A 12,527-nucleotide genomic window follows, 5' to 3' on the forward strand; every position below is an offset into this window, starting at 1 on the left:
CAGCATGGGAAAATCCTGTCCCCATGATTCAATTACCTCCCACTGGGTCCCTCTTGCAACACAATTCAAGGTAAGATTTGGGTGGGGACACAGAGCCCAACCATATCAGTGAGATACCCTTTTCACCTAACCCACTGGCAAAGACACAAATGGCTAATGATTGTGAATTGGAAAATAGTGTCTTTGATAATTTTCACTCTTTAGGAGTAGAAATCAGGGACGACTTCTATCAAGAACAATTTAGGCCGGGCGTGGTAGCTTACGCCTGTAATCCCAGCACTTTGGGACGCGAAGGCGGGTGGATCACGAGGTCAGGAGATTGAGACCATCCTGGCCAACATGGTGAAAACCCGTCTCTACTAAAATACAAAAAACTAGCCGGGCTTGGTGGCATGCCTCTAGTCCTAGCTACTCGGGAAGCTGAGTCAGGGGAATCGCTTGAACCCGGGAGGTGCAGGTTGCAGTGAGCCCAGATGGCGCCACTGCACTCCAGCCTGGCAACAGAGCAAGACTCCGTCTCAAAACAAAACAAAACAAACAAACAATCAAAAAATTTAGCAGAATCTTTTGATGTTTAAAATGGCTATACTCCTTTTTGCTTCACTCTGGGTAATTTATCCTACAAATGTTTAATCAAGTATATGTTAAATATCCAGAGATAAGTAAGGCAGTGCTGTAATGTCATCCTATTAGAAACAATGCAAATGGTCATTATTTAAGTGAAAGGGTAAAGGAATTATAGCACATCAATATAGTAAGATATTATTTAGTCAATTAAAAGGATACGATTGATCTACCTGTGTTGCTGATGAAGTGTCTCTAAAAATCTGTTAAGTAAAGAAATGAGGCATAGGAACAAGTTTGCTTTTTTAAGACAGATGAAGGAGGAATGCATACTGTCTTAGGCAAAGAATCTCTCTCAGATGAAGGGCACATTTATGAGTGTGCTGACACTGGGGGCCTGTGTGGTTGAATAGTACAGTCAGGGAAAACCCTTAAGTTCTTTGGGAATTTTGTGTCATATACATGTGTTATCTACCCATACAAATATTTAATATTAAAAATATGTAATCATACTCATTATGAATTAAATCTGGAGTTCTTCAGTCAAATCTGGAACCACCTGCAATATTTACACCAGGGGGATTTACTTTAGGGATGTGTTCATAGGTGCTGCAAGAGCTGAGTAGTTTAAAAGTGGACAGGGCCGGGCGCTGTGGCTCACGCCTGTAATTCCAGCTCTTTGGGAGGCCGAGGCGGGTGGATCACGAGGTCAGGAGATCGAGACCATCCTGGCTAACACGGTGGAACCCTGTCTGTACTAAAAATAGAAAAAATTAGCCGGGAGTGGTGGCGGATGCCTTCAGTCCCGGCTACTCGGGAGGCTAAGGCAGGAGAATGGCATGGACCTGGGAGGCAGAGGTTGCAGTGAGCTGAGATCGTGCCACTGCACTTCATCCTGGGTGACAGAGCGAGACTCCGTCAAGAGTGGACAGAAAGGCAACCTAGAGCATATCCATCCGCATGCTCCAGGAACAAAAATGAGGCAGTGGTGTTACTGGACCTTGGATACAGAAGCTAGAACCCTGGTGGGCATCTCCAGTGGGAGCAAGAGCCAGAGGAGGAGGTGCTGCCCAGATAGAAAGAGAGGAGTGGAAGTACCCTGGTTCTTCCCTTCTTCCCACCTCCATCTCTCACCGCTGCTTCTCATTGGCTGACCCCAGCTGGAAACCAGCTGACCCAGTAACATAGAAAACTCAACCTGTAAGAGTCAGCTTCCCTGATATACAGAGTAGAGTTGGAGAACTGAAAATGGATCTGCTGCAAATAATCCAAGGCTGGCATAATGAGTGAAATGTGGCAGTGGGAAAACTTCGGCTTGGAAAATGGAGCCGGGAATGAGACTGATACCTAATTCTTCTCCATGATCGACCCTCTTGCTCTGTGCATCACATGCTCCTTTCGTTATTGACAGGAGCTTTCTAGGGTGGGGGCATGGCTCATTCATGTTCTCATTTCTAGTGCCAGCTCTCAGGATACCAGCCAGCTGTGTCATAGGCAGTGAAGAAATGTTGGTTGAAAAGAATGAATGAATGAGCGAATTTCAAGCAGAGTGAGAAAAATGAAGTCAGGGCATAACAGGGTGACCTTGGATATTCTTGCTCTTTGTGGTTAATGCCTTTGGGACAAGCTATTTTCAGTTTGAACTGTGCTGTTCAGTGACTACACTATTGAGCACTTTCATCTTCCTGTTTTGCAACAATTTTCGTTAGACACTCAGTAATTGTTTCACAGATTATGGGTTGGATTGATTAATATAATAACTGTTTTATTTCAGCACAATAAGGAAAATCTAGTCATTATAAACTCTCAAAATCATGTTTACCTTTTACTTAAATGGAGCTTGTTTGTATTAATGATTGTAGCTTATATTGCAGCATAACTCTGCTGATAGAGACATGATAATTTACAAAAAGATTAACAACGTTTTAGGCCGTACTGAAAATATTTTGTTTTCTTGATAATGGTCTCTTCTGGTGTCTGGAGGAGAGTTGAGCAATTCCTTTTAGTGAATAGCAGTGGAAATTAAAATAATTATGTTTTTCTGTTTTTCCCTTCAGAAAACCTAACTGAAAATAAAGACATAACTTGCTATTTTTAAGGTTTCATTAATCCAGCAAAATAAATTTTCTTTTACTGCTTTAGTGTAATTCCATTTCACTTGATCACATTTAGGCTGCAGATCAAATTACGAAGCTGTATAATCTCTTCCTGAAAATTGATGCTACTCAGGTGGAAGTGAATCCCTTTGGTGAAACTCCAGAAGGACAAGGTAAGAAAAAAAAAAAGAATTGAGAAAACAAATGAATATATTATAATTATTTATGCAAACTGTAAATTGCACAAAAGACTGTAGCAGCAGCTTTGCATAAATTTCTTACAGTAATTTAATTTCTGCCATAGTTTGAAATGCTCCCATGATGCACTTGAACATTTCAGCACTTAGGTTTGTTTGTAGCCAAATGCCAGGGCTCTAAGGAAGCTACTAAAGCTACTGCTTGTTTTACTTAAAAACATTCAGGCTTGGTGTGGTGGCTCATGCCTGTAATCCCAGCACTTTGGGAGGACAAGACGGGAGGATCACTTGAGGCCAAGACTTTGAGACCAGCCTGGGTAACATATTGAGACCCTGTCTCTACAAATAATAATAATAATAACAATAATACATAATAAATTAAAAGAGAGGAAACATTCGTTCACATCTTTCTCTCCACCTTATTTTTTTTAGGCCTATCACTGCTGCTACTAAGGTAAAGATTTGTGTAGAAATGGGAGCCACACACTCGGGTATAATGAACGCATGTGCCTTTATGGAACTGGAATTTTTGGAACGTCTTTAGTTTGCCTAAATCTGTATATAATTTCACCTTGTGTTCTGGGCTGGATTTATATCACCTTGGTAAAGCCCCAAGTGCCCCCCAGGTGATCTCTTTCACCTTACTTGGACAGCAGTTTCTGCTTCAGGCAGGAGTAGGTGGTGCAGGTTCCTCCTATCCATCAGGTACTTGTAGAGTATAAATAACTGTTTTATATCTCAGTACCTACCACCACGGCACTGTTTCTTGCATACAGCAAATATTCCATAAGTTCTTATTAATATGGTAGCGAAAACTTGTGAATGCATGTGTGGTAAGGGATGAAGTGGAGTTCCACACACACATTCACAAGCTTTTGCTATCAAAACCGTGGAATAGCAGGTGGATAGGATAGGGATACCAGACTGTAAGCCCCATGAACCTCTCTTTTTCAGTACGTTTCACCTCCAGTGTCTTGCATGTTGTCTAGCATGTTACAGTCAGTAAAGAGGAATTTGCATTGAATTGGTAACTGGGGTGAATCATTATGTGTAAACACATCAACTTTTGGACCAAGGCGAATGAGACAATATTTTCTCCTTGGCACATTTCAGTTTCAGAGATTCTGTAGCTAGAGCCAGAGAAACTACACTAGTATTTCTTTGAAACCCAGAGAGGCCTAAGTATAAATTCTATATCTGCCATGTTTTGGCTACAGATCTGGGCAAGTTACTTAGCCTGCCTAAGTTGCAGGTCTTTTTTTTTTTTTTTTTTTTCCAATCAAATAAGTGGTAGCAATGATGCAGAGTTCATAGAGTGTTGTGAAAATAAGATGAGATCATGTATGAGTATGCATGCAGTATCAGATACAAAATAGGCTAGTCCCTATCATAAAATGAAATTCCTCTTCTCAGGTAGTCTCAGAGTAGCCCAGGAATGGTATAGATTTTAGACAAGAACAAGCAAAGATTTTATGTTTAGGAAGCCATTGAAAATAATATATTTCATGATTTATACAGATGACCATCCGATATAAATCTGTGCTTGGTCATTTATAAACAAGCCACCTTTATTCATAAATACTTTTTTAAAAAGTTGCTATGGCTATAAAATTGTGAGTATTGTATCAAGCGAAGAAAGGAAGAGGAAGAAGCTGTTTCTTGAGCTTATATGCCAGGCACTGTGATAAGCTTCTACCTATATTCTTTCATATTGTTTACCGCAACCCTGAAAATTTAGGAGTTGTTACCCCATTTTATAGAGGGTTGAAAAACCACTGTAACTGTCCCAGGGGCCAGTCAGAAGTTACAGAAGCTGGGATTTGAACCCATGTCCCTCTGAGTCCAGCATGCATATTGATTCTGATACTCCAGACTCAACTGCAGCTACCTGCCTTTTTTACTTTCTCCCATTTAAACTACTTATTTCCTTTCATAAGCATGACCTAGAAGTAGTCTCCAGTTTGGCAGGGAATACCAGTCAGAATTCATGTTGATAATTAAGTCCAAGAAATGAAGGCAAAGGCTTAACAAAAGTTCTTAAAGGTCATATATTGCTTTTTAGACTAGTATACACAAGCAGCCTGTTTGCTTCATATTAAGAAAAATGGAAATTCAGCTGTAGCTATGGAGTGGCATAAAAATGGCTGCAATACATTTTTTATTCAACCCTTTGGGAAGCAGTCACAAGCTGTGTTCTGGCTTCAGGGAACAGAGGTATGGGAACCTTTTCTGAGAGTGTGTTTACAAAACGTCGTGAGTCTGAAGTTTGATTTTTAATTATTAAGAGAATGGAAGAGTCTTGAGTTTTTCTTTTTTAAGGGAATCATCGTAAAATATTATTTATATACAGTTCATTAAAACATAAGTCTTATGTGATTTTTTAAGAGCAAAATTATCTTTAGTTATTAATTTGTTCATTGTACCATAAAAGTTCAGCGATTGAATTATAATCACAATTAAATGAGTATGTTGGTTTATAACTCTAATGAGCAGTAGTCAAATTAAACCCAATTAGGAAATGGTGATTAATGACCAAATGTACAAATTGATCTTCACCATTATCACAATCCCCTAAAGCTGTCTTTTATTTAGAAGCTGTAAAGGCAGTCATTTATATTTTAGCAATATTGATAATCTTAATATTTATAATCTGAGTATTCGTTATTTCTGTTTAGATCAGTAGTAGCAGAACATTTCACGTTAAAATTTCCACATTGAAACTTTGATTTAATAATTATTCTTTAAATTTAAAAGTTTAAGGAGCTCAGCATCACATTGCATCAACTCTTTGTTGTTGTTGTTGTTTCTTTTTCTTTTTTTTTTTGAGACAGGGTCTCTGTCACCCAGACTGGAGTGCAGTGGTGTAGCCTAAGCAAATTGCAGCCTCCACCTCCTGAGTTCAAGTGATTCTCCTGCCTCAGCCTTCCGAGTATCTGGGATTATAGGCACCTGCCACCGCACTCAGCTACTTTTTGTATTTTTAATAGAGATGAGGTTTCACCACATTGGCCAGGCTGGTCTCCAACTCCTGACCCCAGGTGATCCACCTGCCTCGGCCTCCCAAAGTGCTGGGATTACAGGTGTGAGCCACTGCACCCGGCCTGTACCCACCTCTTTGTAGGAAAATTTTTTTGGCCTTCCATTGGTCAGTGAGTGCTATTTTTAATAATTCAGGTTATTGTTCATATAGTTGTACAACAAGTGATGCCCTGTTGAGTGAAGAACAAGGGCCTTGATAACATCTATGCTGCTAAGTCACCCGTAGGGAATTTTCGACATGGAGAAGGAACTGCAGTCCAAGAACTCTTTTTTCCTGTGTGATTAATCATCTGATTCAAAAAATATAATTTGACACTACTAACTGCAATGTAGTTTAGTGACTCTTAGCTAGGATTATAATGGTTGCTGATGACAGGAACCTATATTAGCTTTGTTTTTGTTAAAAAGTTATATTCCTATAACAGGGAAGTCTAAGGTGTGGACTGGCTTAAGGACTGAAGAGAATCACGGATTTGCTGGTTCTCCAGCCTTGCTTCCCTCCAAATTGGTTTCTTTCTCAGCAAGGCTCTCAGAAGCTGGCAGCAAAGATGGCTCCCAGTGCTCCATAACTGTCCCTCAGCAGCCCCCTAAATCCCTTCAAATGATTCTGATTGGCCCTGCTTGGATCACATGTCTATGCCCATGCCAGCCACTGAGCAAGAATCATATGGTATAGGAGACATACAGTTTCTTAATGGAAGAAGGGACACTGAGTCAAAACATACCTACCAGAAAGATGGAACCTTCTTGAAACAAAAATAAACTGTTACTTAAATAGTCAATAGAAATTAATCATTATTTTCCTTGTTTGTCCAAATGCAGTGACCATTCATTAATTCTGTAGCCAAGCAAGAAGCAATGTTTTATCATTATTTATTTATTTATCTACCTGCCCATTCATGTATTCATTCATTCATTTTGCTAGCCACTGTGAGATTTCATGTAATATTTCTTCCCACCTTCAGCCAGCTCTATCTGTACACAGACTCCTTTCTCTGATGTCTTTAAAGCAAGTTGTACTCCATGGGAAGGGTGGGCATTTTGTCCCCCAGGGAACAGTTTTAGTCGTCACAACTTGGAGGCTGTGCTGCTGGCATGTATGACGCTAAACTACAATACAAAGAATGGTCCCTGTTCACAGAGAACGACCTCACCGAATCTGTCCATAGTCTAGAGATTAAGAATTTCTACTTTAGGGCATCTTCATCAGTTGGAAGCTGAAATTCATTCATTGGGCCAAAGAAATGAGATCCAATTTGAAGTAGTGACTATCTGGCTAAGATTTCATGAGAATTAAAGCTGGGTGATCCACAGTTAACTGGCACATCAAATTCCTTTCTTTTTTCAGATTGATTTCCCTAAATAACTACCCTGTTGCTTCTTGTTAGCAAGTGCCCATGTTGTTGGTGGGTGTTTCTCTGTTTCTCTCTTTATACACAAGACTATTTTCAAGAACATTTTCGGTTCTCTACCTCCACTAACCCCCCTACCCACCCTGTATCTATTTTCTCTTTTCACAGCCACTAAAAAAAAGTTCTAAAAAGTATACAACTCTCAGAACATCAATATTTAATGGGAAGTGGGACTAATTTGAAAGTATCAGCATTTTAAGGCCATTTTGGCAAGACGTGTTTCAATAGCACATTATGGTTATTTATCACAAATCAAACGCAGTACATTGCTTGAAGACATTATTTTTCAAACTAATTATGACAGTGTTATTTCCTGCTGTTTTTATGTTTCTTTTATGTGTAAGTTTCCCCTCTGAAATGTATTTTTCTTTTGTTTAATTCTGTGACACATTCTTCTGTTAAAATTCTAGGGTCAGAGGCCTCTAACTGCCAGTCATGTTTTCCATCGAGATTGTTGAATTAGTAGCTCACAGAATCTCACACTACTAAACAAAACAACAAAACACCCTATGCATATAAGTACCACAGCTTTCTTTGGTATTTGTTCAGAACGAAAATTCATTTGTATAATCTATCAAGCATGTAACAATGTGCTTTTGATGGTGAAAATTGTTTTATAAATATTAATAGGTATGTTTCTTTCACCCACTTTGTATAAAAAATGGCCTTTGTTCAAGATGAATTTTCTGTAGAATTGAGCTTTCATTAATGTGACATTGAAAATCTTAAGGTCCGGACCAAGCTCAGCACCTCTGAAAATGTATTTTGTATTGTTTGTTGTTTTATTAAATGAGAAAGCTAAGGGTTTAAGCAGGCAAGTTTATTTTATTGCCCTGCTGTTGACAAAGACATCAATCCATTTTTAACACATCCGTTTAAGCAGTGCATTTAGAAGGGTCTTACGGGGGAAATAAGCATCTAAGATTCAGTTAGTATTCAAAGATTAATCTACTCCTTTTGTGTAGCCACAGGTTTTTATTTCTTTGTTTGTTATGTTACTTTTTTTTTGGTTTTCATGTTAATGGAATGCACTTTTTCTAAGTTTCTCCTTCACTATGAAACATGATACCTGTGTATCTATAACTTGGTTAACACTAGTGGATACAAGTGTGAGAACTGTGACTTAGCAAGGATTGGTAAACTTTTTCTGTCAAGGACCAGTTAGTAAATATTTGGGGGTTTGCGGGCCATGCAGCCTCTATTGCAACTACTCACCTCTGCTTTTGTCTTGGGAAGGCAGCCATAGGCAATATGAATGAGGCTATGTTCCAATCTGTTATCCATAAAAGCAGGGCTGGCTTGAGGGCCTTAGTTTGCTACCCTTGGCTTAGATCTTCATTTGGAGCTGCTCTGTACCAATCTTTAGCCTTGGCCTTATGCACAGGTGTGATATCATTTGAGAATCACCAACAGCCTGTTTTACCCTCATCTTTTAGACAAAGATCTTGTTTTCTACTGTTTATGATACCTAAAATGCCAACTGTTAATACTCTTCCTTTGGGAAAATTCTTATTTATTCAGAAGATGGCTTTTTATTAAAAACCATGGGTAACCTGTACATACATAAAATATGGCCGACATTTGCTTAGATTTGCTCTAAACAGAAATCTTAGATTATAAAGGAACAGATAATATTTATTGTTAGGAAGAGAGGAGAGTTCTGCAGCCTGGTCTGCAATAATGAGAAACTCTTAAGTATAAAAAAGCATGTGCATATCAAAGAGTGGTGTGGTCATCTAATAACTTGCTAGGACCCACTGTCTAGGAAGCTAAGCGCTTTGCATACAATCTCTCCTGCTACCAACACCTAGAGTAGAACATACTCTGATCCCCATTGTATAGACAAGGCTTGGGTTTAAGAGAAGTTAATGTGCTGAGGGATAGCTGGCTAGAAAGTGCCAAGAGTTGTCATTTATACGCTGGTATTTTTGATGCCAGTCTACATTAAGTGGTCAAGTTCAAGGAAAAGCATTTAGATGGTGCAACATTGTAGATGGTAAGACAGGAAAGCACTTTGTTTGTTTGGAACTATGTGTAAGAGGGAAAACAAACATTTTTCTCCTACCCAATTCTCAACACAGAAGAACACTTCTTGGACCAGATGTGTGAGTTTTTCCAACACTGACTAATCTCTGACACTAGCTAGGTATCCTGTGATTCAATTCAGTTCTTTCACTATCTACCTGGGACAGATCCTATAGGTTAAGGGGTCAGTCTTATGGGACTGACTTCACTTTGGATGTCAGTTGTAAGATCAAGCCTCTGGTACTTCTGATGGTCCAGCTATAAATTGGGGGTTCTTAGGACTCTCTCCACGTGCCCCATCATTTACTAGAAAGGCTCTCAGAACCCAGGGAAGCACTTGCTTACTACTGCTGATTTATTATGAAGGTTATTTTATTTTTTATTTTAGTTTTTTATAAAGGATATTTTAAAAGATACAAATGAACAGCCAGATGAAGAGGTAAATAGGGCAGGGTATGCATGAAGGGGTGACAAACTTCCCTATACTCCACAGGTGAGCCACCCTGTAGCACCTCCCTGTGTTTGGCAACCTGTAAGCTCTCTAATCCCCTGGAGTTGAGAAATTTTTATGGAGGCTTTATTACATAGGGATGATCCAGTATTCTTTCTGGAGCATGGAGGTGGGGCTGAAATTTCCAAGTTTCTAATCGTAGTTTGGTCTTCATGGCGACCAGCCCCATACAGAAGCCTCCACCAAGACTTACCTTAATAGAACAAAAGACTCTTCTAGCTCCCAGAAAATCCCAAGGGATTAGGAGCTCTGCATCAGGAATCAGGGTCAAAGGCAAAATGTTAGAACACAAGATTCTCTTAGAACCCCTATTGCTTAGGAAATCAAAAGAGTTTTAGAGCTCTATGCCAGGAATTGGGGATGAAGACCAAAATAATATATTTCTTATTATAAATCACACTACCACAGTCTACTTTTAAAATATAAAATAGGCATAACAAATATGTCTAAAAGAATCCCTTTACATCCTTAAAGTTTTTCATCCCTTACCCACTAAATAAAGACTTAGGTCTTGAAGGTGGCAGTTGAATTTGAATCCCCTTTCTTAACTCCTAAGTCCTCTAAATAAATTGCTTCCTATTTAGGTAGTGTTTTTAACTTCCCAGAACACTTAGACATACATGCAATGATCCAATTAGGTTGTTTAGTTTTCTCTACAGAGAGCTAACAATTGTCACAGGACCATTGTAGATATACACCCCTTTTATCCCATCATCACCATCTTGAAGCTCTGGGTTAACTGCAAAGTTCTGTCAAGATGGTTCCCTGGAGAGAACGTCATATCACAGAAAAGCATCCTCTGAAAATGTAGCTTTGCAGGCATTTAGTTGGGATTGCCTTTTGAACTTTGCATACATACCCATTAATTACTCTCTCTCTGAAGCAGCTTGTAACTATAGTCCTTGTAAGGAGCAAAGGTCAGCTTGAAACTCTTTTGATTTACTTGATTATTGATCTCAACCAAGAATGCCTTTATTTGAAACTCTTCCCTTAGGAAGTCAATTTGATAACCTTTGTCCATTCATTTTGAAGGTGTCAGTTATAAGTAGTCTTGCCAATGAGTAATGGAGGAGCTAAAATTACTAATAAATTAATTAGAATGTATTTATAAACCTAGTGGAAAGCCAAGTATGAAGTTGCTTTTTTATTGATTATTATGCTGGTCATTAACTGCTGAGAAAATTCCACTATAGCAAGCAGAGAATATTGGCCAATTCCTTTAGTAATTGTAGGATTCTGTCATTAAGCTTTCCATATTCTGGAAAGTAATTACTCATTCACTCCAGCTATTCACAGTGTGTGGACAAAGTGGTTGGGCATTTTGGGGCAAGACTAAGGATTTAAACAGATATTAACTTCCATATAAGATTCTCTCTTGTCACTCAATGCTACTTTAAGTCATGTGTGGTCTGTGTATATACTTATAACAAGTATTCGTAGATGTTAATATGCTGGTCTACACAGATTTGTATCAAAGTGCTTGAATATTGTGGTAGGAAAACCCTTGGAGAAAACCCTCTACCTAGGGTCTCTAATGCCAAGATGCCATATACAGCCATGTTTTATTTTCATAAGAAGCGAGTAGAATTAGGAGATTATAGCCACTGCTTTTCAGTGAGTGAGAAATGTTCTGTAGCTGTTTCCCTTTCAAGAGTCAGGTGCCTGTCAGCAATGCTGGAGGAGAATAGGTAGTGTCTATAAATTATTGGTCAAAGATTCCTGGCTATCAATATCCCAAGTTAAGTAAAAGAACATTGGCCGGGCACAGTGGCTCACACCTGTAATCCCAGCACTTTGGGAGGCTGAGGCGGGCGGATCACAAGGTCAGTAGATCGAGACCTTCCTGGCTAACATGATGAAACCCTGTCTCTACTAAAAATATAAAACATTAGCTGGGCGTGGTGGCAGGCATCTGTAGTCCCAACTACTCAGGAGGCTGAGGCAGGAGAATCGCTTGAACCCGGGAGGCAGAGGTTGCAGTGAGCCAAGATTGTGCCACTGCACTCCAGCCTGGGTAACAGAGTGACACTCCATCTCCAAAACAAACAAAAAACCATTATGATGACATGGCATCACAGAACACTAATTTCTACACTAAGAGAGATAATAAAAGGAGTCAGAACTCAGACACAAATAATGCCACCCTCTCCACTGCAGTCTCTCCCTGATTGTATGTATAGGAGAGCTGTAAATCAAGAAAAGTGCCCTGTAGTCTGTCTCTATCACAGAATGAGTTTTGCAGGGTCCAGGAGATTTCCACCAGCACCAGAAGCTGGAGACAATTGTGCAATAATGCCTGGCATCCTGGCATTGTAACTGACCAGTCTTGGTCTTTTCGTGTCTTATAACTTGAATCTGAAGCACAAGATGGTCCTGCACAGGCCGGACGCGGTGGCTCATGCCTGTAATCCCAGCACTTTGGGAGGCCGAGGTGGGCAGATCACCTGAGGTCAGGAGTTCAAGACCAGCTTGGCCAACATGGAGAAACCCATCTCTGCTAAAAATAAAAAATAAAAAATTAGCCGGGTGTGGTGGCACATGCCTGTAATCCCAGTTACTTGGGGGGAGGAGGTAGGAGAATTGCCTGAACCCGGAAGGCAGAGGTTGAGGTGAGCCGAGATCGCGCTACTGCACTCCAGCCTGGGCAATGAGCGAAACTCTGTCTCAAAAAAAAATAAAGCTG

General features: G+C 39.6%; 1 protein-coding gene across 1 annotated transcript in view; it reads left to right on the forward strand.

Annotated features, from left to right (window-relative positions):
* Positions 1 to 12,527, forward strand: part of SUCLG2 (succinate-CoA ligase, GDP-forming, beta subunit) — a 222,069-nt gene that overhangs the window by 99,449 nt on the left and 110,093 nt on the right. Inside the window, exon 6 of the mRNA XM_011947171.1 lies at positions 2,737 to 2,833. Within this exon, the coding sequence (XP_011802561.1) occupies positions 2,737 to 2,833 (97 nt within the window). The remainder of the gene's footprint in view (positions 1 to 2,736; positions 2,834 to 12,527) is intronic.

Source organism: Colobus angolensis, unplaced genomic scaffold, assembly GCF_000951035.1.
Source record: "Colobus angolensis palliatus isolate OR3802 unplaced genomic scaffold, Cang.pa_1.0 Scaffold26, whole genome shotgun sequence".
NCBI classification, from domain to species: Eukaryota; Metazoa; Chordata; class Mammalia; order Primates; family Cercopithecidae; genus Colobus; species Colobus angolensis.